At 55.7% G+C, this 26,670-nt stretch overlaps 1 protein-coding gene across 1 annotated transcript in view; it reads left to right on the top strand.

The window, feature by feature from the left end:
* OBSCN (obscurin, cytoskeletal calmodulin and titin-interacting RhoGEF) overlaps positions 1 to 26,670 on the top strand; it is a 107,444-nt gene that overhangs the window by 10,288 nt on the left and 70,486 nt on the right. Inside the window, exons 9-33 of the mRNA XM_078599260.1 lie at positions 62 to 334; positions 928 to 1,206; positions 1,336 to 1,602; positions 2,967 to 3,245; positions 3,369 to 3,635; positions 4,984 to 5,262; positions 5,384 to 5,650; positions 6,985 to 7,263; positions 7,391 to 7,657; positions 8,991 to 9,269; positions 9,397 to 9,663; positions 12,593 to 12,664; positions 12,846 to 13,118; positions 17,427 to 17,693; positions 18,268 to 18,534; positions 19,013 to 19,125; positions 19,319 to 19,472; positions 19,572 to 19,733; positions 19,883 to 19,987; positions 20,150 to 20,452; positions 21,077 to 21,352; positions 21,718 to 21,996; positions 22,513 to 22,782; positions 23,335 to 23,616; positions 24,166 to 24,435. Of these exons, the coding sequence (XP_078455386.1) occupies positions 62 to 334; positions 928 to 1,206; positions 1,336 to 1,602; positions 2,967 to 3,245; positions 3,369 to 3,635; positions 4,984 to 5,262; positions 5,384 to 5,650; positions 6,985 to 7,263; positions 7,391 to 7,657; positions 8,991 to 9,269; positions 9,397 to 9,663; positions 12,593 to 12,664; positions 12,846 to 13,118; positions 17,427 to 17,693; positions 18,268 to 18,534; positions 19,013 to 19,125; positions 19,319 to 19,472; positions 19,572 to 19,733; positions 19,883 to 19,987; positions 20,150 to 20,452; positions 21,077 to 21,352; positions 21,718 to 21,996; positions 22,513 to 22,782; positions 23,335 to 23,616; positions 24,166 to 24,435 (6,096 nt within the window). The remainder of the gene's footprint in view (positions 1 to 61; positions 335 to 927; positions 1,207 to 1,335; positions 1,603 to 2,966; positions 3,246 to 3,368; positions 3,636 to 4,983; positions 5,263 to 5,383; positions 5,651 to 6,984; positions 7,264 to 7,390; positions 7,658 to 8,990; positions 9,270 to 9,396; positions 9,664 to 12,592; positions 12,665 to 12,845; positions 13,119 to 17,426; positions 17,694 to 18,267; positions 18,535 to 19,012; positions 19,126 to 19,318; positions 19,473 to 19,571; positions 19,734 to 19,882; positions 19,988 to 20,149; positions 20,453 to 21,076; positions 21,353 to 21,717; positions 21,997 to 22,512; positions 22,783 to 23,334; positions 23,617 to 24,165; positions 24,436 to 26,670) is intronic.

Raw genomic sequence — 26,670 nt, 5'->3', positions numbered from 1 at the left:
CCTCGCACGGCACGTCCGGCGTCGATCGGCGCTTACCCGGCGCGTCGTCCGCGTGCCGCAGTGCCGGAGAGCCGCCTGTCGCTGGCGTCCGTGCCGCGGGACGTGGAGGTGCTCGCCGGCGAGGACGCCGTCTTTGTGGTGGAACTGTCGGGCGGCGCGGCGGGGAGCTGGTCCATCGATGGCGAGGCGGTGCGGGCGAGCGAGCGGCACGCAGTGCAGCACACGCGGAACACTCACACGCTGATGATCCGCGCGGCACGCCCGGGCGAGAGCGGCGCCAGCGTCCAGTTCGTGTCGGGTCCCGTCCGCGCCCAGATGAAGCTCATCGTCAAAGGTCAGGGGGCAGTTGGGGGCGACTCACGCCGCCGAAGTGGGCGGCCCGCGTGTGAGCGGACGTCGTCGTCGTGTCGGATGTTACCACCCGCTGGGAAATTGTCGGAAATGCGTGAAATGTCAGTTTTATGAAGTTGCATGAGGCGAAGTAGAAATTGTCAAAGAGTTTGTTTGAGCAGTCTTCCTAAAGAATCTGTATAAGAGAAAGAAACAAAACGTCATTCAAATTGTATGAAAAAAGAGCCATATTCAAGGTTCCCCAAAAAGATCAGCCACGTTTTTTTCCTTCCTCATCATAGGCAGTTGAACTGGCTGCTTGTGCTCTTCTGGAATAGAGCACAATTATGAATGTATACAAAAGGCACTGAGTAAAATAAACCAATGGCAAGAGTAAATATAACAAATGTGGTCATACATTATGGGAACCTCATTTGCCAGTAAAAATATGATAATTGGTTTTTTACCCTTCTATCTGGCAACAAAACTGACACCTTTTTACAAGGAGTCATGTTTGCATAGACCACAATACCTGCAGTCATAATGCAAACAAAAAACATAACTCTGGTCATACATGTTGTTTTGTTGATCCCTTAGAGCCGCCAGCCACGTTCCGCAGGCGCCCGGACGCCCAGACGGAGTGGCACGTGGCCCCCGGGGAGCGGGTGGTGCTGAGCTGCGAGGTGTCCCGAGCTGACGCCGCCGTCACGTGGCTGAGGGACGGGCAGGAGCTGGCGGCGCCGGCCAGCGGCGTGAGGCTGGAGAGCGTGGGGCTGGCGAGGCGTCTGGTCATCCAGCAGGCCCGGATGAACGACTCCGCGTCCTATGGCTGCCGCACGGACGGGGACTCCGTGGGCTTCAGCGTCAGCGTCAAGGGTGAGGCCGCGCCGCCGCTGCCCGAACAGCCCGCGGGACTCGTCGCCTAGCGCCGCCTCCGCCTTTGCTTGCGCCGCTGGCCCCTTGCCGAGCGTGCGTCTCACCCCCCCTTCCCCCCCGTGGACACAGAGCCCCCGCTGCTGTTCTCGGCGCCGCTGACGGACGTGCGGGGCATGGCGGGGGAGCCTCTGGTGCTGCGCTGCAGGCTGAGCCGGGAGGCGGGCGACGTGGAGTGGAAGAAGGACGGGGTGAAGGTGCGGCCCGGCAAGAGGCACCGCTTCGCGTCTGACGGGGCGGCGCGCACGCTCACCATCGCTGGCGCGGGGCCGGAGGACGGCGGGGAGTACTCGTGTGAGACGCCCGACGGGGCCACCCGCGCCACCGTCACTGTCCAAGGTTCGGCTCATCATCCACTTAGAAGATGCCGGCACTTGCAGGGTTTCTGTGGGTGGAGCATCATGGCATTTTGCTTTCGATGGATCAAATATGTTGGACAGGCTATTGCTAATGTTTCCTGCCATCACGAAAGCTTCAAATCAAGATTATTGCTAATGTGTTTTACTTTCTTTTTCTCACGTGCAAAAACAAAAATGCTCGTTACATTGTCACTGTATGGTGCCGGCCCAGGAGGGCCGTGGCGTGCGATGTTCTTACGTTGCGGACAGCATCGTGTGGGTTGCTGTGTGAGGCCGGCTCTAGCGCAGCACGGCGTGCAATGCACCGTCATCGCGTACACCCCGTAGGTGGGTGTAGTACCAGCCCTAGCGGGGCTTGGTGAGAGCTGGGATAGTGCGGGCACCATGCGTGGCATGTAGTGCGGGCTCCCACAAGGGAGAGCGGGAGACTGTCAGCCCAAGGACAGGGTTGCCCCGGGTCATGGCACTCTGGTTGACCCCGTAGACACGTGATCTGGAGTGTCCACAGAGAGGTCCCCAGGTGGGGGGGCTAGGGGGTGATCACGTGTCCGGGGAGAGCTCTCGAGGGGGATCGAGAGGGAGCTAGAACGCTCGAGAAGGCGGGCGGGGCCGAGGGCGGAGCCGGCCCCGACCCGGGGGGATATAAGGTGGGTCCCTGAGAGGGACCGGGGTCGCTACATCCTACAAGCTGAAGCTCCACGTCAACAAGCTGGAAGCTCCACGTCCTACGAGGCATCACCACGTGGCCGGGGACTCGAGTGAGGGTCTGACCCTTCGTAGCGGTAACTCCTACGTATAGAGTAGTTAGCTGGGTGGTCACCACCCCAGGCTGTATCTGGTAAAGGGGCAGTTATCGCTTCGTATATACGTGTTACAATAAATGTGTTGCCTCTAAAGAACAACGTCTGTGACTCAGTTGGACTCACTACACATTTGAGCTGCAAACTTCAACAAAGAGCGTTGAACTCTGCTAGGCCACGTCACTGCCCTTGTCTTGCCACATCTGCACTGAGCAAGGTGCACTTACTTGCAGCCTATGCAATAGAGAATCTGGTAGGGAGAACTTACAGATGCTGGGTGTTATTCACATGGTAGGGGAGAGACGTTCAAGCTGGATGGAGCACTCTGTCTTGGAAATGGTAGAAAAACTGCATAAGCAGGAGGGGTACGCCAGGAGAAATGCCCCTCTGTCAATTATAGAATCACATTCATAGCAATCATTTGTGAAGACATAACCGAATGTTATGAAATCCATTTTGCTCATTTTGCAAAAAGCACTATGTAGTTTTCATTTTTTTATTAGAATTCAATGTAGTCATACATGTTGTATTGTTAATCCCCTAGAGCCACCAGCCACGTTCCGCAGGCGCCCGGACGCCCAGACAGAGTGGCACGTGGCCCCCGGGGAGCGGGTGGTGCTGAGCTGCGAGGTGTCCCGAGCTGACGCCGCCGTCACGTGGCTGAGGGACGGGCAGGAGCTGGCGGCGCCGGCCAGCGGCGTGAGGCTGGAGAGTGTGGGGCTGGCGAGGCGCCTGGTCATCCAGCAGGCCCAGACGAACGACTCCGCGTCCTACGGCTGCTGCACGGACGGGGACTCCGTGGGCTTCAGCGTTAGCGTCAAGGGTGAGGCCGCGCCGCCGCTGCCCGCCAGCCCGCGGGACTCGTCGCCGAGCGCCGCCTTTGCTTGCGCCGCTGCCCCCTCGCCGAGCGTGCGTCTCCCCCCCCCCTTCTCCCCCGTGGACACAGAGCCCCCGCTGCTGTTCTCGGCGCCGCTGACGGACGTGCGGGGCGTGGCGGGCGAGCCTCTGGTGCTGCGCTGCAGGCTGAGCCAGGAGGCGGGCGACGTGGAGTGGAAGAAGGACGGGGTGAAGGTGCGGCCCGGCAAGAGGCACCGCTTCGCGTCTGACGGGGCGGCGCGCACGCTCACCATCGCTGGCGCGGGGCCGGAGGACGGCGGGGAGTACTCGTGTGAGACGCCCGACGGGGCCACCCGCGCCACCGTCACCGTCCAAGGTGCGGCTCATCACCCACTTAGAAGATGCCGGCACTTGCAGGGTTTCTGTGGGTGGAGCATCATGGCATTTTGCTTTCGATGGATCAATATGTTGGACAGGCTATTGCTAATGTTTCCTGCAGTCACGAAAACTTCAAATCAAGATTATTGCTCATGTGTTTTAATTTCTATTTCTCACGTGCAAAAACAAAAATGCTCGTTAAATTGTCACTGTATGGTGCCGGCCCAGGAAGGCCGTGGCGTGCGATGTTCTTACATCTCGGACAGCATTGTGTGGGTTGCTGTGTGAGGCAGGCTCTAGCACATCACGGCGTGCGCTGCACCGTCATCGCGTACACCCCATAGGTGGGTGTAGTATCAGCCCTAGTGGGGCTTGGTGAGCACTGGGATAGTGCGGGCACTACGCGTGGCGTGTAGTGCGGGCTCCCACAAGGGAGAGCGGGAGAGTGTCAGCCCAAGGACAGGGTTGCCCAGGGTCATGGCACTCTGGTTGACCCCGTAGACACGTGATCCGGAGTGTCCACAGAGAGGCCCTCAGGTGGAGAGGCTAGGGGGTGACCACGTGTCCAGGGAGAGCTCTCGAGGGGGATCGAGAGGGAGCTAGAACGCTCGAGAAGGCGGGCGGGGCCGAGGGCGGAGCCGGCCCCGACCCGGGGGGATATAAGGTGGGTCACTGAGAGGGACCGGGTCGCTTCGTTCTACAAGCTGGAAGCTCCACGTCAACAAGCTGGAAGTTCTACGTCCTACGAGGCATCAACACGTGGCCGGGGACTTGAGAGTCTGACCCTTCGTAGCGGTAACTCGTACGTAGAGAGTAGTTAGCTGGGTGGTCACCACCCCAGGCTGTATCTGGTAAAGGGGCAGTTATCCCTTTGTATTTACGTGTTACAATAAATGTGTTGCCTCTAAAGAACAACGTCTGCGACTTAGATGGACTCACTACACATTTGGGCTGCAAACTTCAGCAAAGAGCGTTGAACTCTGCTAGGCCACGTGACTGCCCTTGTCTTGCCACATCTGCACTGAGCAAGGTGCACTTACTTGCAGCCTATGCAATAGGGTATCAGGTAGGGAGAATATATAGATGCTGGGTGTTATTCACATGGTAGGGGAGAGACATTCAAGCTGGATGGAGCACTCTGTCTTGGAAATGGTAGAAAAATTGAATAAGCAGGATGGAACGCCAGGCGAAATGCCCCTCGGCCAACTATAGAATCACATTCATAGCAATCATAACCGAATGTTATAAAATCCATTTGGCTCATTTTTCAAGAGGCACTATGTCGTTTTTATATTCTTTTTTTGCAATTCAATGTGGTCATACATGTTGTTTTGTTGATCCCCTAGAGCCGCCAGCCACGTTCCGCAGGCGCCCGGACGCCCAGACGGAGTGGCACGTGGCCCCCGGGGAGCGGGTGGTGCTGAGCTGCGAGGTGTCCCGAGCTGACGCCGCCGTCACGTGGCTGAGGGACGGGCAGGAGCTGGCGGCATCGGCCAGCGGCGTGAGGCTGGAGAGCGTGGGGCTGGCGAGGCGTCTGGTCATCCAGCAGGCCCAGACGAACGACTCCGCGTCCTACGGCTGCCGCACGGACGGGGACTCCGTGGGCTTCAGCGTCAGCGTCAAGGGTGAGGCCGCGCCGCCACTGCCCGCCAGCCCGCGGGACTCGTCGCCGAGCGCCGCCTTTGCTTGCGCCGCTGCCCCCTCGATGAGCGTGCGTCTCCCCCCCCTTCTCCCCCGTGGACACAGAGCCCCCGCTGCTGTTCTCGGCGCCACTGACAGACGTGCGGGGCGTAGCGGGGGAGCCTCTGGTGCTGCGCTGCAGGCTGAGCCGGGAGGCGGGCGACGTGGAGTGGAAGAAGGACGGGGTGAAGGTGCGGCCCGGCAAGAGGCACCGCTTCGCGTCTGACGGGGCGGCGCGCACGCTCACCATCGCTGGCGCGGGGCCGGAGGACGGCGGGGAGTACTCGTGTGAGACGCCCGACGGGGCCACCCGCGCCACCGTCACCGTCCAAGGTTCGGCTCATCTCCCACTCAACACATCTCTCTACTTACAGCATCGTGGTTCTTTTTGATGCACAAAATAAATTGCACTGGCTATTGCTGTGGTTTGTTATTCAGTCTTCGGAAACACAAATGGACTTGCCACAAACGCAGTGAACTTTGTGGGCATTGATGCAGGGATCGGTATTGGCGGATCCTTTTGTCCGTGAATGGATGTGGGTAAAATTATAATTTTAGCGATGTTAGGAGACCACTTCCAGGTGACTCATCCATCGGTAAATGTGGATGAACTGTTCTAATTAGGGAAACCACCTTAGGGAAACTCCTCCCATCCATACATTGTCGTGAATGGATGGAGAATCCATTGATGGATAACACGAGTTTCCGTTTGTGGAATGGCGGTGTAGATAATGGAGTTTGCGGATATCAGGAATAGCAGATAATAGGGTCACGGATCACAGGATATTCACTGTAGTGCATTATACGCTCACGTGTTGACTGAGTCAACGGAAGTTATTTTGCCGTTGCTTTTCTGAGGTGGGTACATTGGCTCCATTGGAACCTCCTTTGCCAGTAGCAAAATATGATTGGATATTTTTTTTACCCTTTTATCTGGCAACAAAACTGACACCTTTTTTACGAGGAGTCATGTTTGCATTGACCACAATACCTGCGGTCGGAATGCAAACAAAAAACACAACTCTGATAATGTATGCACTCTCCTTGAAAATGATTGGTCCACACCCGAGACAGCTTTTCTTAGAGCCTAGTCTCACATGGTGTTGGACATTGCCTGCCGACAAAATAACACGTATGGTATGATATGAATTTAAAGAAATAGAACGCGTTTCTGAAGTCTTCTTCAGATGGCTGATGTTGATGTAGAGAAAGAACTGCGATGTAACATTGAGGTGGTTGATCCAGATGATTGCGTCACGAGTAGCGGAGGGCATCGCTCTGACGACGCCTCCTGCTTCGTGTTTGTGGATGGGGCATTGAGTCGTTCTACGATCCATGGTCCGTTCTGAGTGACCAGAGTCACCACACTATGGAGAGGGTTTTTTTATTTCCTATCTGTACGTTAAGTGTCTATTGTTTGTGTGGATGCACTTCAGGGTTGTAGGCCTTCATCCTCATGGAAGCTTCAACGTTGAGTCTTTCACGAGGTGTTTGTTTACGACTTCTTGTGAATTCCATTCGGCATTCGAAGATTAAAGTCATAGCCTCACATAGAATTTGTTATCGTATATGAAGAAGAAGAATTACGTCTTCTTGTGCTATTTAATCCGATTATGTTGTTCGTGATGACGAATGTGGTCACACATGTTGTATTTTTGATCCCTTAGAGCCGCCAGCCACGTTCCGCAGGCGCCCGGACGCCCAGACGGAGTGGCACGTGGCCCCCGGGGAGCGGGTGGTGCTGAGCTGCGAGGTGTCCCGAGCTGACGCCGCCGTCACGTGGCTGAGGGACGGGCAGGAGCTGGCGACATCGGCCAGCGGCGTGAGGCTGGAGAGCGTGGGGCTGGCGAGGCGCCTGGTCATCCAGCAGGCCCGGACGAACGACTCCGCGTCCTACGGCTGCCGCACGGACGGGGACTCCGTGGGCTTCAGCGTCAGCGTCAAGGGTGAGGCCGCGCCGCCGCTGCCCGCCAGCCCGCGGGACTCGTCGCCGAGCGCCGCCTCCGCCTTCACTTGCGCCGCTGCCCCCTCGATGAGCGTGCGTCTCCCCCCCCTTCTCCCCCGTGGACACAGAGCCCCCGCTGCTGTTCTCGGCGCCACTGACGGACGTGCGGGGCGTGGCGGGGGAGCCTCTGGTGCTGCGCTGCAGGCTGAGCCGGGAGGCGGGCGACGTGGAGTGGAAGAAGGACGGGGTGAAGGTGCGGCCCGGCAAGAGGCACCGCTTCGCGTCTGACGGGGCGGCGCGCACACTCACCATCGCTGGCGCGGGGCCGGAGGACGGCGGGGAGTACTCGTGTGAGACGCCCGACGGGGCCACCCGCGCCACCGTCACCGTCCAAGGTTCGGCTCATCTCCCACTCAACACATCTCTCTACTTACAGCATCGTGGTTCTTTTTGATGCACAAAATAAATTGCACTGGCTATTGCTGTGGTTTGTTATTCAGTCTTCGGAAACACAAATGGACTTGCCACAAACGCAGTGAACTTTGTGGGCATTGATGCAGGGATCGGTATTGGCGGATCCTTTTGTCCGTGAATGGATGTGGGTAAAATTATAATTTTAGCGATGTTAGGAGCCACTTCCAGGTGACTCATCCATCGGTAAATGTGGATGAACTGTTCTAATTAGGGAAACCACCTTAGGGAAACTCCTCCCATCCATACATTGTCGTGAATGGATGGAGAATCCATTGATGGATAACACGAGTTTCCGTTTGTGGAATGGCGGTGTAGATAATGGAGTTTGCGGATATCAGGAATAGCAGATGATAGGGTCACGGATCACAGGATATTCACTGTAGTGCATTATACGCTCACGTGTTGACTGAGTCAACGGAAGTTATTTTGCCGTTGCTTTTCTGAGGTGGGTACATTGGCTCCATTGGAACCTCCTTTGCCAGTAGCAAAATATGATAATTGGATTTTTTTACCCTTTTATCTGGCAACAAAACTGACACCTTTTTTACAAGGAGTCATGTTTGCATTGACCACAATACCTGCCGTCGGAATGCAAACAAAAAACACAACTCTGATAATGTATGCACTCTCCTTGAAAATGATTGGTCCACACCCGAGACAGCTTTTCTTAGAGCCTAGTCTCACATGGTGTTGGACATTGCCTGCCGACAAAATAACACGTATGGTATGATATGAATTTAAAGAAATAGAACGCGTTTCTGAAGTCTTCTTCAGATGGCTGATGTTGATGTAGAGAAAGAACTGCGATGTAACATTGATGTGGTTGATCCAGATGATTGCGTCACGAGTAGCGGAGGGCATCGCTCTGACGACGCCTCCTGCTTCGTGTTTGTGGATGGGGCATTGAGTCGTTCTACGATCCATGGTCCGTTCTGAGTGACCAGAGTCACCACACTATGGAGAGGTTTTTTTTATTTCCTATCTGTACGTTAAGTGTCTATTGTTTGTGTGGATGCACTTCAGGGTTGTAGGCCTTCATCCTCATGGAAGCTTCAACGTTGAGTCTTTCACGAGGTGTTTGTTTACGACTTCTTGTGAATTCCATTCGGCATTCGAAGATTAAAGTCATAGCCTCACATAGAATTTGTTATCGTATATGAAGAAGAAGAATTACGTCTTCTTGTGCTATTTAATCCGATTATGTTGTTCGTGATGACGAATGTGGTCACACATGTTGTATTTTTGATCCCTTAGAGCCGCCAGCCACGTTCCGCAGGCGCCCGGACGCCCAGACGGAGTGGCACGTGGCCCCCGGGGAGCGGGTGGTGCTGAGCTGCGAGGTGTCCCGAGCTGACGCCGCCGTCACGTGGCTGAGGGACGGGCAGGAGCTGGCGGCATCGGCCAGCGGCGTGAGGCTGGAGAGCGTGGGGCTGGCGAGGCGCCTGGTCATCCAGCAGGCCCGGACGAACGACTCCGCGTCCTACGGCTGCCGCACGGACGGGGACTCCGTGGGCTTCAGCGTCAGCGTCAAGGGTGAGGCCGCGCCGCCGCTGCCCGCCAGCCCGCGGGACTCGTCGCCGAGCGCCGCCTCCGCCTTCGCTTGCGCCGCTGCCCCCTCGATGAGCGTGCGTCTCCCCCCCCTTCTCCCCCGTGGACACAGAGCCCCCGCTGCTGTTCTCGGCGCCACTGACGGACGTGCGGGGCGTGGCGGGGGAGCCTCTGGTGCTGCGCTGCAGGCTGAGCCGGGAGGCGGGCGACGTGGAGTGGAAGAAGGACGGGGTGAAGGTGCGGCCCGGCAAGAGGCACCGCTTCGCGTCTGACGGGGCGGCGCGCACGCTCACCATCGCTGGCGCGGGGCCGGAGGACGGCGGGGAGTACTCGTGTGAGACGCCCGACGGGGCCACCCGCGCCACCGTCACCGTCCAAGGTTCGGCTCATCTCCCACTCAACACATCTCTCTACTTACAGCATCGTGGTTCTTTTTGATGCACAAAATAAATTGCACTGGCTATTGCTGTGGTTTGTTATTCAGTCTTCGGAAACACAAATGGACTTGCCACAAACGCAGTGAACTTTGTGGGCATTGATGCAGGGATCGGTATTGGCGGATCCTTTTGTCCGTGAATGGATGTGGGTAAAATTATAATTTTAGCGATGTTAGGAGCCACTTCCAGGTGACTCATCCATCGGTAAATGTGGATGAACTGTTCTAATTAGGGAAACCACCTTAGGGAAACTCCTCCCATCCATACATTGTCGTGAATGGATGGAGAATCCATTGATGGATAACACGAGTTTCCGTTTGTGGAATGGCGGTGTAGATAATGGAGTTTGCGGATATCAGGAATAGCAGATGATAGGGTCACGGATCACAGGATATTCACTGTAGTGCATTATACGCTCACGTGTTGACTGAGTCAACGGAAGTTATTTTGCCGTTGCTTTTCTGAGGTGGGTACATTGGCTCCATTGGAACCTCCTTTGCCAGTAGCAAAATATGATAATTGGATTTTTTTACCCTTTTATCTGGCAACAAAACTGACACCTTTTTTACAAGGAGTCATGTTTGCATTGACCACAATACCTGCCGTCGGAATGCAAACAAAAAACACAACTCTGATAATGTATGCACTCTCCTTGAAAATGATTGGTCCACACCCGAGACAGCTTTTCTTAGAGCCTAGTCTCACATGGTGTTGGACATTGCCTGCCGACAAAATAACACGTATGGTATGATATGAATTTAAAGAAATAGAACGCGTTTCTGAAGTCTTCTTCAGATGGCTGATGTTGATGTAGAGAAAGAACTGCGATGTAACATTGAGGTGGTTGATCCAGATGATTGCGTCACGAGTAGCGGAGGGCATCGCTCTGACGACGCCTCCTGCTTCGTGTTTGTGGATGGGGCATTGAGTCGTTCTACGATCCATGGTCCGTTCTGAGTGACCAGAGTCACCACACTATGGAGAGGTTTTTTTTATTTCCTATCTGTACGTTAAGTGTCTATTGTTTGTGTGGATGCACTTCAGGGTTGTAGGCCTTCATCCTCATGGAAGCTTCAACGTTGAGTCTTTCACGAGGTGTTTGTTTACGACTTCTTGTGAATTCCATTCGGCATTCGAAGATTAAAGTCATAGCCTCTCATAGAATTTGTTATCGTATATGAAGAAGAAGAATTACGTCTTCTTGTGCTATTTAATCCAATTATGTTGTTCGTGATGACGAATGTGGTCACACATGTTGTATTTTTGATCCCTTAGAGCCGCCAGCCACGTTCCGCAGGCGCCCGGACGCCCAGACGGAGTGGCACGTGGCCCCCGGGGAGCGGGTGGTGCTGAGCTGCGAGGTGTCCCGAGCTGACGCCGCCGTCACGTGGCTGAGGGACGGGCAGGAGCTGGCGACATCGGCCAGCGGCGTGAGGCTGGAGAGCGTGGGGCTGGCGAGGCGCCTGGTCATCCAGCAGGCCCGGACGAACGACTCCGCGTCCTACGGCTGTCGCACGGACGGGGACTCCGTGGGCTTCAGCGTCAGCGTCAAGGGTGAGGCCGCGCCGCCGCTGCCCGCCAGCCCGCGGGACTCGTCGCCGAGCGCCGCCTCCGCCTTCGCTTGCGCCGCTGCCCCCTCGCCGAGCGTGCGTCTCCCCCCCCTTCTCTCCCGTGGACACAGAGCCCCCGCTGCTGTTCTCGGCGCCGCTGACGGACGTGCGGGGCGTGGCGGGCGAGCCTCTGGTGCTGCGCTGCAGGCTGAGCCGGGAGGCGGGCGACGTAGAGTGGAAGAAGGACGGGGTGAAGGTGCGGACCGGCAAGAGGCACCGCTTTGCGTCTGACGGGGCGGCGCGCACGCTCACCATCGCTGGCGCGGGGCCGGAGGACGGCGGGGAGTACTCGTGTGAGACGCCCGACGGGGCCACCCACGCCACCGTCACCGTCCAAGGTGCGGCTCATCTGCCACTCAACACATCTCTGCACTTACAGCATCGTGGTGCTTTTTGATGCACAAAATATATTGCACTGGCTATTGCTGTGGTTTGTTATTCTGTCTTCCGAAACACAAATGGACGGGCCACAAACGTAGTGAACTTTGTGGGCATTGATGCAGGGATAGCTATTGGCGGATCCTTTTGTCCGTGAATGGATGCGGTTAAAATAATAATTTTAGCGATGTTAGGAGACCAATTCCAGGTGACTCATCCATCGGTAAATGTTTAAGAATTTTGGTAATTAGGAAACAACCTTTGGGAAACTCCTCCAATCCATACATTGTCATGAATGGATGGAGAATCCATTGATGGATAACACGAGTTTCCGTTTGTGGAATGTCAGTGTAGATAATGGAGGTAGCGGATATTAGGAATAGCAGATAATAGGGTCACGGATCACAGGATATTCACTGTAGTGCATTATAAGTCCACGTGTTGACTGAGTCAACGGAAGTTCTTTTGTTGTTGCTCTTCTGAGGTTGGTATATTGGCTGCCAACAAAATAACACGTACGGTATGAAGTAGATTTAAATAAATAGAACGAGTTTCTGAAGTCTACTTCATGTGGCTGATGTTGATGTAGATAAAGAACTGCAATGTAACATTGAGGTGGTTGATCCAGATGATTGCGTCAAGAGTAGCAGAGGGCATCGCTGTGACGACGCCTCCTGCTTCGTGTTTGTGGATGGGGCATTGAGTCGTTCTATGATCCATGGTCCGTTCGGGTTGGCCGCATTCACCGCAATCCGGCGTCGCCATCCGTGCGGCAGCCGTAGAACGCGGAGTCATGTGGCTTCCCTTCAGCGCATGCACGTGCACTCCTCACCTGCGAATGGAACGCGTGTGATCGTCCCTGCTTTGCTTTGCGTTTCTCCAGAGATTGCAACTAAGTTGAGCAAGACGGAGATGAGCTCACGCCCCCCTGAGGACATCAAGGTCACGACTGATGGTACCTTCAATTACATTTTTACATTTTCATATTACTCTGCCGGCTCTTTTAACACCTCAGCGCTATCACAGTCATCATTTGTAAAGTCACGCTAAGAACGCCGATGGCAGCGCAAGCGTAAACCGCCCCGAGTTTGAGCGCCGAGGTACGAGCCGCCGGTGTCTCCGTGCGCGACCGGCAGCGCCGCGCGCGGTCGCCTTCATCACGGACCTCAAGAGCCTCACGGCGCTGGAGGGCGAGGAGGCGACGTTCAAGTGCTGCGTGTCGCCGCCCGACGTCCCCGTCGAGTGGCGGCGCGGGACGACGCCGCTGCTGCCGGGCTCCCGCGTCGTCATCTCGAGCGAGCCGCCCTGGCACAGCGTGGCCTTCCGGCCCCTCCAGCTGCTCGATTCCGGAGAGATCAGCGCGCTCGCCGACGGGAGGGTCCGCTCCTCCGCCCGACTGCACGTTCAAGGTCGGCAGTTGACCTCGTGGGACGGTCGCTTTGTTTGCGTGACTACCTTTCTGCTGTCGACACCTCCAGAGTTTCGCCCTTCTCCGTGCATGCCGTTAACGAGGCACGGGGAATATAAAAACGCAGCGATTTGACCACTTTAGTTCAACGGATAGTGCAATACTCAGAGACTACAGCCATTGAACTTGGCATCCTGGGTGGGGAATTCATCACGAGTTTAGGCAACACACGTACACCTTGGTGTTACTTCTCTCGGAGGATGTGATCAAATTTTACTGCGATTAATTCGATTTAGTGTGAAAGATATTCTCTAAAAATTACCTGACACCGCACGTTTTTTGTATCTTTTGCATCTGAATGTCCTTTTTGCGCTCATTACAAATCTTTATGAATGAATACATCCGTCACTGCGCAATCAAAAGTTCCAAACATTTATCTTGGCAACTACACGTAAATGAAGACACATATTTATTGCAGACGTAACTCAACGGTGAGTACTTTGGGTTTCACGTCCAACGGTAAATTTGGAAAGAGAAGTGAGCGTGCGTTTACCACTGGAGGATTGAACACCCGAGCCAACGCCCGTCTCGGGCAACCTGTTACAGCGCCTTTGTAGACGAGGCTTCTTCTGCCTCCCGTCCCCCTGAGCCTGGATGCTCATCATCGCATTACTGCCAGAGTCGTAATGCGACGAAAATAGGAGGGGCAGCTGCTCGTGTTGGCATGTGGCCGCTTCGTAAACCACTCGGCGGCATCGTCGGTGACAGCCACGCTGAGAGCCACGCTCACCGTCACGCACGCTGAGAGCCACACTCACCCTCACCCACGCTGAGAGCCACGCTCACCCTCACCCACGCTAAGAGCCACGCTCACCGTCACCCACGTTGAGAGCCACACTCACCGTCACCCACGTTGAGAGCCACGCTCACCCTCACCCACGCTGAGAGCCACACTCACCATCACCCATGCTGAGAGCCACGCTCACCGTCACCCACGTTGAGAGCCACGCTCACCCTCACCCACGCTGAGAGCCACGCTCACCCTCACCCACGCTGAGAGCCACACTCACCGTCACCCACGTTGAGAGCCACGCTCACCCTCACCCACGCTGAGAGCCACGCTCACCGTCACCCACGCTGAGAGCCACACTCACCCTCACCCACGCTGAGAGCCACGCTCACCCTCACTGGGAGCCACGCTCACCGTCACCCATGCTGAGAGCCACGCTCACCGTCACCCACGCTGAGAGCCACGCTCACCGTCACCCACGTTGAGAGCCACGCTCACCGTGACCCACGCTGAGAGCCACGCTCACCCTCACCCACGCTGAGAGCCACGCTCACCGTCACCCACGCTGAGAGCCACGCTCACCCTCACCCACGCTGAGAGCCACGCTCACCCTCACCCACGCTGAGAGCCACGCTCACCGTCACCCATGCTGAGAGCCACGCTCACCGTCACGCACACTGAGAGCCACGCTCACCCTCACCCACGCTGAGAGCCACGCTCACCCTCACCCACGCTGAGAGCCACGCTCACCGTCACCCACGCTGAGAGCCACGCTCACCCTCACCCACGCTGAGAGCCACGCTCACCCTCACCCACGCTGAGAGCCACGCTCACCGTCACCCACGCTGAGAGCCACGCTCACCGTCACCCATGCTGAGAGCCACGCTCACCGTCACGCACACTGAGAGCCACGCTCACCCTCACCCACGCTGAGAGCCACGCTCACCCTCACCCACGCTGAGAGCCACGCTCACCGTCACCCACGCTGAGAGCCACGCTCACCCTCACCCACGCTGAGAGCCACGCTCACCCTCACCCACGCTGAGAGCCACGCTCACCGTCACCCATGCTGAGAGCCACGCTCACCGTCACGCACACTGAGAGCCACGCTCACCCTCACCCACGCAGAGAGCCACGCTCACCCTCACCCACGCTGAGAGCCACGCTCACCGTCACGCACACTGAGAGCCATGCTCACCCTCACCCACGCTGAGAGCCACGCTCACCCTCACCCACGCTGAGAGCCACGCTCACCGTCACGCACACTGAGAGCCACGCTCACCCTCACCCACGCTGAGAGCCACGCTCACCCTCACCCACGCTGAGAGCCACGCTCACCGTCACCCATGCTGAGAGCCACGCTCACCGTCACCCATGCTGAGAGCCACGCTCACCGTCACCCACGCTGAGAGCCACGCTCACCGTCACCCATGCTGAGAGCCACGCTCACCGTCACGCACACTGAGAGCCACGCTCACCCTCACCCACGCTGAGAGCCACGCTCACCCTCACCCACGCTGAGAGCCACGCTCACCGTCACCCACGTTGAGAGCCACGCTCACCGTGACCCACGCTGAGAGCCACGCTCACCGTGACCCACGCTGAGAGCCACGCTCACCGTCACCCACGCTGAGAGCCACGCTCACCGTGACCCACGCTGAGAGCCACGCTCACCGTGACCCACGCTGAGAGCCACGCTCACCGTGACCCACGCTGAGAGCCACGCTCACCGTCACCCACGCTGAGAGCCACACTCACCCTCACCCACGCTGGGAGCCACGCTCACCGTCACCCATGCTGGGAGCCACGCTCACCGTCACCCACGCTGGGAGCCACGCTCACCGTCACCCACGCTGGGAGCCACGCTCACCGTCACCCACGCTGGGAGCCACGCTCACCGTCACCCATGCTGGGAGCCACACTCACCGTCACCCACGCTGAGAGCCACGCTCACCGTCACCCACGCTGGGAGCCACGCTCACCGTCACCCACGCTGGGAGCCACGCTCACCGTCACCCACGCTGGGAGCCACGCTCACCGTCACCCACGCTGGGAGCCACGCTCACCGTCACCCACGCTGAGAGCCACGCTCACCGTGACCCACGTTGAGAGCCACGCTCACCGTCACCCACGTTGAGAGCCACGCTCACCGTCACCCACGCTGAGAGCCACGCTCACCGTCACCCACGCTGAGAGCCACGCTCACCGTGACCCACGTTGAGAGCCACGCTCACCCTCACCCACGCTGAGAGCCACGCTCACCGTCACCCACGTTGAGAGCCACGCTCACCGTCACCCACGCTGGGAGCCACGCTCACCGTCACCCACGCTGAGAGCCACGCTCACCGTCACCCACGCTGGGAGCCACGCTCACCGTCACCCACGCTGGGAGCCACGCTCACCGTCACCCACGCTGGGAGCCACGCTCACCGTCACCCACGCTGAGAGCCACGCTCACCGTCACCCACGCTGAGAGCCACGCTCACCGTCACGCATGCTGAGAGCCACGCTCACCGTCACCCACGCTGAGAGCCACGCTCACCGTCACCCACGCTGAGAGCCACGCTCACCGTCACCCACGCTGAGAGCCACGCTCACCGTGACCCACGCTGAGAGCCACGCTCACCGTGACCCACGCTGGGAGCCACGCTCACCGTCACGCACGCTGAGAGCCACGCGAATCGTTTCCCGGCCGCTCCTCCCCAGCGAACGCTGTTCACTCCCGCGTCCATTCACAATTCATCATTATTATTAATATTAATGCCATTAATCCCCATGCCCTTTCTGTATCACAACCCTGTTATATTCACCCCCTTCTGGCCTCCTCCCAGAGTGAATGAATCGTTAGAGTGCAGTGCGTTGTCGTGATTCTTCTTCACCAGTTTGGAATGGATGAAAGCTCTAATGGCAGCCAGGATCACCTGAACCAGCCACATAAAAAGATATCATCATCAGCCACGATCTATCCACAGCCCATCTGGCGTCTGCGCCACGAGCAGATTGCAGATTTCATCGCTCCATCCCCGCGGCACGGACGGGCCCTCGTCAACGACTGCATGCGTCGTTACTACTTCTAGGTGTTAACATGATAACGCAGAGATGGAATCTTCGTGGGCATGAGACACTGTAGTGCAGGAGGCAGTACAGCAATTAGGTTTCAGGGCCACCAGCTTGGAGCTGCTCTGGGCACTTCACTTGCCCCTCACTTCGATAAAACTCAACGCAAGGGCTCTGTCAGCCGTGCCAAGCAGGAGCCCCTGAGAAGGAAGCCAAAATAAAAAATGGCGTAATATGCAGAGTGTAGATGCCCAGATTGTGGCTTAAATGTGCTTATTCGTACGTGTACCCGGACACACACACACGTGAACGTCACACACGCACACCACACACTTACACACCACACACACTCCACATACACCACACACACTACACCACACACACTACACACCACACACACTACACATACCACACACTACACACCACACCACACTACACACCACACACCACGCGCGCGCGCAGAAGCGACGGTGCGGTTTGTGCGCGGGCTGGAGCCGCTCGCGGTGGAGGAGGGAGCCGACGCGGCGCTGGAGGTGGAGGTCTCCTCCGCCGAGGCCGAGGTGTGCTGGATGCGCAACGGCGTGGTGCTCAACGCGGACGAGCGCGTGCGCCTCGACGCGCAGGGGCCCCGCCGCTCCCTCCTCATCGCGGGTGTCCGCGGGGCCGACGGCGGCCTCTACTCCTGCGAGACGCTGCACGACAAGAGCCAGGCCAGGCTGCGCGTGGAGCGTGAGTGCCGCTGCGGCTCCGTCGAGATTCCCCTGCGCGTTCGGATGTTGAGAATCCCCCAGATTCATTTGGCGGTGTGTGTGTGTGTGTTGAAGCCAATATTGTTGCAGTTAAAAATGTATGCCGTATGGTTATGATTTTGGTTAAAATATTAGTGGTTTTAGATTTTTTATGCGTGGGACTTTTTGGACATTCAACGCCTTTCAATAGCTTCTCTTTAATAGGCACCATTGCAGTAAAATGTAATTATAATTAGTTGTAAGCTATGTTAACAACTGCGTAGACTGTAAATGATGTGCGATGTAAGTGGGGTTTTTTAAAATAATATTGTGGGTGTGCTGTGGCACATTGGTTAGCGCACTGCGCTATGAATCCAGCTGCCTGAATAAGATTCCCAGCCGCGACTGAGATCAGTGGCGAGTGATTTCCCAATCAGTCATGGTGAAGTATGGCCTAACAACAACCCCCATGACCGACAATGTAAGGATGCCGTGATCCAGCAGTGGTTTTGAGTGCTGAAAATGTTTAATGTGAACAACAATAATAATAACCTCGCGCTCCTCTGCCGGCTCAGCCCGTGACGTGCGGGTCGTGCGGGGCCTGGAGCCGGCGACGGCCACGGCCACGGAGGCCGCCACCTTCCAGCTGGAGCTGTCGCACGCCGACGTGGCGGCGCGGTGGTGGCGCGATCGCACCGAGCTCAAGCCGAGCGCCCGGTGCCGCCCGGCCGTCGCCGGCAAGACTCACACCCTCACGCTGTCGGCGCTGCGTCTCGACGACTCCGGCATCGTCGCCTTCGAGGCGGAGGGGATTCGCTCCTCGGCCAGGCTCACCGTCACGGGTGAGACTATAAAGGAAAACTACGAACTATTTTTATTTCATCAGGTAAGGCCCCACTTTAACTATATAGCTCTCCTTTAGAAGCGACCAGGCCATCACAAATGGCAACTCGACGCAGTGGCTTACGTGGAAATTTATGGTGGCCAAATAATCTTAAACGCGTGATGTTGATTCTAAAAGTGGAGGGAAAAAGTGGAGGACCCTGAGAAAAATCCACACGACCGCGGAGAAAGAGACGCGCAAACTCCAAATATACAGCAGCAGGCGTCAGGGCCCAGATCGAGCCCACGACCTCCTGTATACCAGGCGAGGCAGTCAACACCTCACCACGACGGCCCGGCGACTCGGACGACGGTAGCGGGGTTCGTACGACGTGGATTTTTTTGCAGCGCGGAGGGCCAATTAGCGCAGATGACTTAGCGCCGCGGAATGCCCCCCCCCCTCCCCTCGCCCCGACGGCGCGAATGTGCGGTATGCAGAACCCGCGGTGACGTTCACCAGGCAGCTGCTCGACGTGCGCTGTCCGGAGAAGAGCAGCGCCAGCTTGGAGTGCGAAGTCTCCAAGGCCAATGCCGAGGTCAAATGGTTCAAGGTAAAGCGGTGTCGCGCGTCAGCCTAAACTTAGAACGTAACTTTTGGATTCTCTGCATTGCAAAGGCAGAGCCACCAAAGGACGGCGTGGTTTCTTTTCTACATTGGCGACCGCAAAAGTCACGTTCCGGTTCGTCCACGCACAATCGCGGTGATGTCGATTAGTTATCAAATGGACGCCTGCGTGTGTCCAGGACGACGCGGAGCTGAAACCCGGCAAGAGGCACCGCATCCTCGCGCAGGGCCGCAAGCGCAGCCTCGTGGTGCCGCGCGCCGAGATCGGAGACAGCGGCTCGTACGCATGCCGGGCCGGCGACCACGTCACCGCCGCCACCCTCGCGGTCCACGGTAAGGCCACGAGCGAGGTCGAGCACGAGCGCGGGTTCCCGCGCGGCGTCGTTCCTTGCGTCGTTTGCCCCCTGACGCGCGCCCTCTCCCGCGTCGCAGCGCGCGACGTGCAGTTCGTGCGTCCTCTGGCGAGCGTGGAGGTGCGCGAGAAGGAGGACGCCGCCTTCACGTGCGAGGTGTCGCACGACGAGGTAGACGGCTGCTGGCTCCGCGATGGGAAGCCTCTCCGTGCCGATCCACGGATCAAGATGCGCCGGGAAGGTAACGCAGCGTGAAACGCCCCGGTTTGCTTCCTCGGTAATTTATTTAATTTTTTTAATTTTAATTCACTGGATGTGGGTACAAGTTTGTTTTGCACGCAGTACATTTGTTGAATGTTGCACAAAGTGAGGCGTGATTTGTTTTGGCAGCGAGAACTTACACGCTTCTGCTGAGTAACGTAACGACGGACGACGCAGGAGACATAACATTCACCGCGGAGAATGCAGAGTCCGCGGCGACGTTGACAATTAAAGGTAACTTCACTTTAACAAATATAATCTAAGCACCAGTCTTTCCCACACCTCCGATTAGCACGATTGGCTACGTATGGTGCGAAAGAAGTTCAACATACATACATACACATACATTATCGGGCCGTGCTACAAACTCCCCCGTGTCCCGGTCGTTCCACGCAGAGCTGCCGGTGCGGTTCGTGAAAGGCCTCCGGGAAAAGGTCGCCATGGAGGGCCACCGAGTGGTGCTGGAGTGCCAGGTGTCCCGCGCGAACGCCGCCGTGCGGTGGTCGCGCGGTGACGAGGAGCTGATTCTCGACGACGGGGACACGGGAGACGAGGCGGGAGACGAGGCGCCTCGCGTCCGGGCGGTCGCCGATGGCTGCTACCGGCGGCTCGTCGTGCAAGACGCTCGCTTCTCCGACGAAGGCAGCTACACGTGCGACGCCACGGACGACAGGACGTCGGCGAGCCTCCTCGTCGAGGGTAATAGGCCAAGGCTTCGTCAGCGCTTGTCGACGCGTGGACGAAGCGTCGTTCTGTTGACACGCTGGGGCGAACGTTGCGGCGCGGCAACACCCATTGTTGTACTCTGCGTCTGTGCTCTTTGACTTCACCGACCCACGCTGACCAGTGTGGTGAAGTATAAACGCCACGATCCACGTGGTGTAGAGGCCCTCGCCGAGCAGTGGATTGACGAAATGGCTGTCCGTGTAGACTTAGAATGTGGACACACGATGCATCAGTGAATACGTCGCGACGGTGTTGTGGCTCTATCGTTGAAATCGTCGAGCGTTTCGTTTGGAGTGGACATGAGAGAAGGTCAAAAACACCACTCTTGTCATCCGTGTCGGTATTTTTAAAAGTTAGTTGCATTGTAGAGCACCAAAGGATATGTATGTTGAACTTCTTCCGCATCTTACGTAGCCAACCGTGCTGATCGGAGGTGACCAAGGCTATTTTGCTTAAAAAATGCACGCCCTTCCTAGCTGATTAGTTCATAGTGAGGAGGGTCGAATGGACTTGAATTCTGAACTGGATGCCCGGCACGTCTCTCCCTTCGTCGCCGAGCCGCTAATTCTCCGGCCTGGTGTGGCGCGCGGCGGGCAGAGCCCGAGATCCGCGTGGTGCGGCCGCTGCGCGACGTGGAGGCGACCGAGCCGGAGGGCGCGACGCTCGAGTGCGAGGTATCGGCCGAGCGGGTGAAGGCGGCGCGGTGGACGCTGAACGGCGTGGAGCTGAGCGCGGCGTTCCCGGGGCTCGCCGCGGTGGAGCGGGACGGCTGCGTGCATCGCGTCGTCATCCCCGTCGCGTGCCCCTCCATGTCCGGCACCGTCACCTTCCGCGCCGGGAAGGCCTCGACGGCCGCGGTGCTCACGGTCCACGGTACGGACACAGTCGCTGGCGGGGGCGGCCGTGTAGGCGCGGTCCGCACGCGCCGCATGACCTCCACGCGCCGCTTGGCTTTACGCCTTTTTCTTATTATTGTCCAAATGGGCCATGGTGCTCGTTCCGGGTGAGTTTGCAATTGAACGAACGCGGTGTGGTATAAGCGGCGTTTTTTTGTGCAAGTTAAAAAAAGAGGTTGATCGTTAAATCGAGTTTATTGGTTCCATTGAGGTAGACTGTACAATCTTATATAGAACGTATTCATATCAGACTGGATATTTGTACATACATGCAATGTTAACAATATTTCAGCGATAGTTTTTGTTCATCCGTTCTCCAATCCTTTGTCCGTGACCCCGCAGAGGCACCTTTGGAGGTGTCGAGCGGACTTGCGGACACGGAAGTGACGGAAAGAGAGGACGTGACGATTTCCTGCGCGTTCCATCGAGCCAACACCACCCCGCTCCCCTCCGTCGCCTGGTTCCACGGCCGCGTTGCCCTGAACCCCTCGAGCAAGCATCACATGGTGCAGGAGGCCGGCAGAGCCTGCCTCACGATCCGCCGAGTGCACCAAGAAGACGCGGGGGAGTATTCGTGCCGGGCCGGCGGGACCAGCACCGCCGCCGTCCTCACCGTGCGAGGTGGGGCACCACGCCGCCCGCGCGTGTCGCGCCCGCAGACGTTCACGGAGCGCGGTGCTCACTCATCGTTCGCGAACTTGCCAACCACGATTTGTGGCGATCCGTGAATTCGTAACCTGGAACCCGATCAAGGCTGCATCGAGAGAGTGATGAGATAAAGCGACGAGAGAGAATGTGATGCGAGAAAGTGATGCGATTTTAAGTGATGAGATAAAGTGATTAGATAAAGCGATGGGATGAGGTAAATTAATTGATAAATAAATATTTAATACTTTCATATAAATTTTTATTTACTTATATTTATTATAAGCAATAACAAAAATTGTGTGATGATAATTTTCATGTATTTAATAGCTTATTAAGTTAAGGTAATTCATTATCCGCGAAATCTCCGATTCACGCGCATCTCTGGAACGTCTCCCTCCTCGCGAATACCTCGAGAGAACATGGAACCCACCGCCTCGCTGTGCGGCCACGAGGTTTACAGGAGATGCTCTCTGTCCCCCCGCGGCTCAGGGCGCGACGTGCGAGTGACCCGGGCCATGGGAGACGTTGACGCGGAGGAGAAGGGCACCGCGGTGTTCCGCTGCGAGCTGTCCCGCGCCGACGCGGACGACGCCGAGTGGCTCCTGAACGACGTGCAGCTCGTGCCGGGCGAGGCCACGGAGATCTCGCGGGACGGGCGCTGCCACGCGCTCAAGCTGAGCAACCTCACGATGGAGGACGCTGGCACCGTCACCTTCCGGGCAGAGGGCGCCGAACAGACGGCCCAGTTGCACGTGAAGGGTGAGCGTTTAGTTGGATCGGAGCGCTGTGGACGCGGCTGCCCCGGGTCTAAAGGTTGCCACCTCTGAGTTACAAAAAAGCTCCGAAGATATCAGGAGGAGAAGAAGAATTATCTCACGATCCCGGAAGAGGGAAGAACTTGATGTAAATATATTGCCTTGATTGGTGTTTTTGAATTGATAAAAAACGGCACTTTTATTATTCTGGGACAGATGGCAACCGTACACCGGTCTATGTCCATAAAAATCACCGTCCATGAGGTTTGGGCTGAAAACCACTCTTAGTGTTGCACGTGGACGCTATGGTTACTGCGTATCGTCAGCAGATGCACCGCAGTCACCGATAAGTCGGTCAAAGTAAAGGACGGATTAAAGTTGCGAGCGGCATCTGGCATCTTTTTGCTTGCACAGGATAGGATATCTCACGCCGTAACATGTGTGGTCGGCTAGCCGAGTGTCCCATTTCATATTCAAAATAAGATCCGCACCTCGGGCCACGCTAACGAATCTATTTACTGTCAACACCTCCCCCCCCCTCCCCCCACGCCTGCAGAGGAACCCTTGGCATTCGAGCGAGAACTGGAGGACGTGTTTGGGGAAGAGCAGGGCACGGCTGAGCTGCGGTGCTCGCTGTCACGCGACGCGCCGCCTGGCGTCGGCGTGGAGTGGCGCGGAGGTCGCTTCTCCCGGCCGCTCACGCCGTCCGACAAGTACGAGATGGTGCACGCCGGGCGCTCGCTGCGCCTGCTGGTGCGCTTGCTGCGCTGCGAGGATGCGGGCTCCTACTCGTGCCGCGCCGGGGACGCCAGCACGACCGCGACGCTGCACGTGCAAGGTGCGGCCCGAGTGTTTCGGCGATCGCGCCGCGTCCGATATTGTGATCGTCGTTGTCTGCCATGGTCAATCCACTGCTGGATGAAGGCCTCCCCACGCTGCCGCCATCTACCGCTCCATCCCCCCAGTGGCCTCTGTTTGTAGATGTGCTTCATTGCTTGGCTGCCACTCGATCATTATTCTCGATGTGTCACATCACGATCTGCATTATCACATGGGAGTTTGTGTTGTATGTATATGGAACTTCTTTCCCACCGTACGTAGCCAACTGAGCTAATCGAGGTGCAGTTCATGAACCACTTGTGTCTTTTGGACCACTTTGGATCTCGAGCGAGAATTCGTACCCAAGTCACATCACGACCTCACTGTACAATGTGTTATCAATGTAAGTGGCATTTAATACAGTGAATGCAACTTATTAGAACTCAACTTGATCACCACCGAAAAGTACACTTTTAGCATGAACAGCAACGTCATTTCATTAGTCAGAGCTGTTGTGCAATCATTAAAATCGATTCAAGGTCTTGTATGCCTTTCTTTGTCTTCATAGAATTGAAGCTGACGATAACCAGGGAGTTGGAGAGCCAAGAGGTGATGGAGGAGGAGAGCGCCCTGTTCGTGTGCGAGCTCTCGCACGAGGCCATCGACGGCTGCCGCTGGCTTCTCAACGGCTCGGAGCTGCTGGCAGGAGGACGGGCAGAGATCGGTTGCAGGGGGAGGAGCAACACCCTGCTCCTCAAGAACCTCATACCGGAGGAGAGCGGCGACGTCAGATTTGTGGCCAGGACTATCTCCTCGACAGCGAGGCTCACCATCAAAGGTAATGGCCGTGGCCAGAGACGCGGCGCAGTTTATTGCACGAATTTTGGCAGTTAGAATAGTGGAAGCCAAAATTGAGAGGTGAAGCGCAAAGATAAAGGTGCAGCCCTGCAAATTCTCGCACACGCCATTGCTGCACAGAAGGATCTCCACTAGAGAGAGCTCTAGGGAGACCCTCTAGGGAGCACGTTGGTCTACTCGTCCACGCATGCTAGGCACCTTGGAAGCCCTATTAGGCCAAATTAAATGTGATCTCTAGCACTTGGGTAACCATAATAGTGTAAGTTAGACAATATTCGAAAGCATTCAATGTTATGAAATGTAATTTAGAATTGTAGTTTGACGACAGAAGCTCTGGTGTGGGTATGTACTGCCCTGGAAGACCAGAAGGCCAATGAGTTTGGAAGTGCCACTCTCAGCTCTCAGCTTTCAAAGCTGTTCGGAAACGTTGATTGGAGGAAGGGCAGTTGCATTATTTTCCCCGGTCCAAAATATTCCATCAGCCGAGAGGGGTTTGTGGCGATGCTTGCAATCCACAACTTGGACCCAGGCGATGCAGGAGAGTATGGATGTGACACTGGAGATGTCAAGACCTCAGCAGTGCGATCATGAAAGGGGGAAAAGATAATGATGTGTTATTTACATTTATCGAATACAGAGACAGACATAGTAGAGAGAATTCAACCCACGTGCGCACACACTGCACACCACAGCAAGGCGAAGGAAATCAGAGGAATGAGACCGAGCAATGGACCATCCAGAATTGTTACACCCACGATGAAAATGTGTGCTAACGTGCTGGAAACGTACGTGTTAAATCAGGCATATAGTCAAAGCTCATATGCAGGACACAGTCCATAACACGAGAGAGGATTGATTTTTTCAATTGAAAAAATGTTTGTTATGTGTGTGTTTACATATACATTTACGGTTATATATGCAAGGTTTTGATGAGGTTTGTATTACAATATTTTGTTCAGCTTGGTTACAACTTTATCAACAGAAGCCCCGGTCCTGATCAAGGAAGGCCTGGTGGACCAGGAAGCCGATGAGTTTGGAAGTGCCAATTCAAAAATCATCCATTTTCATGAATCGTCTTTTTGAACATTAAGGCATCAGCGTTCCATGCGTATAATTAATATATGATTGTATTCGTTTGTAAATGATGTATCCATCCATTAATTCCCAATCATACTTTTACGCTGTATATAAATTTTTATTCCACTGCAAATGTTTAGTAAACCAAACAGATTTCTAGATATTATGGTTTACTTCACCGAAATGATAGAAATTTTTCGGAATGAACCCCATGGGTATTCCCAGTTACTTTAATTTAGTAGATATTCTTTGTAATCAGGATGTTTACAAGGTGATATCTGACCTACAGAAGCTCCAGTACTTATTAAAGAACACCTAGAAGATAAGGAAGCTGATGAGTTTGGAAGTGCCACTCTTACTTGTCAGCTTTCCAAACCGGCTGTGGAAGTCGCTTGGAAAAAGGACTCCACTTTACTCCAGGCCAGCGATAAATATGAGATAAAGCAGGAAGGAAAAACAGCGAAGCTCATCATTCATGATGTGGAACCTGGAGATGCAGGGAAATATGACTGTGACACTGGAGATGACCACACTTCTGCAGTTCTCAATGTCAAAGGTAAGGTTAAGTGAATGGAGATGTTGAAATTAGAAAATCATCCATTTTCATGAATCGTCTTTTTGAACAATAACGCATCAGTGTTCCATGCGTATAATTAATATATGATTGTATTCGTTTGTAAACAATGTATCCATCCATTAATACCCATTCATACTTTTACGCTGCATATAAATTTGTATTTTACTGTAAATGTTTAGAAAACCTAAGAGGTTTCTAGATATGATTTGGTTGACTTCAACGAAATGATAGAATTCTTTTGGAATGGAACCCCATGGGTATTCCCAGTGACTTTAATTTAGTAGATATTCTTTGTAATCAGGATGTTTACAAGGTGATATCTGACCTACAGAAGCTCCAGTACTTATTAAAGAACACCTAGAAGATAAGGAAGCTGATGAGTTTGGAAGTGCCACTCTTACTTGTCAGCTTTCCAAACCGGCTGTGGAAGTCGCTTGGAAAAAGGACTCCACCATACTCCAACCCAGCGATAAATATGAGATAAAGCAGGAAGGAAAAATAGCGAGGCTCATCATTCATGATGTGGAACCTGGAGATGCAGGGCAATATGGTTGTGACACT

The sequence above is a fragment of the Lampetra planeri genome, chromosome 1, assembly GCF_965212315.1.
Source record: "Lampetra planeri chromosome 1, kcLamPlan1.2.h2, whole genome shotgun sequence".
Classification (NCBI taxonomy): Eukaryota; Metazoa; Chordata; class Hyperoartia; order Petromyzontiformes; family Petromyzontidae; genus Lampetra; species Lampetra planeri.
This window is presented reverse-complemented; position numbering and strand designations above follow the sequence as displayed.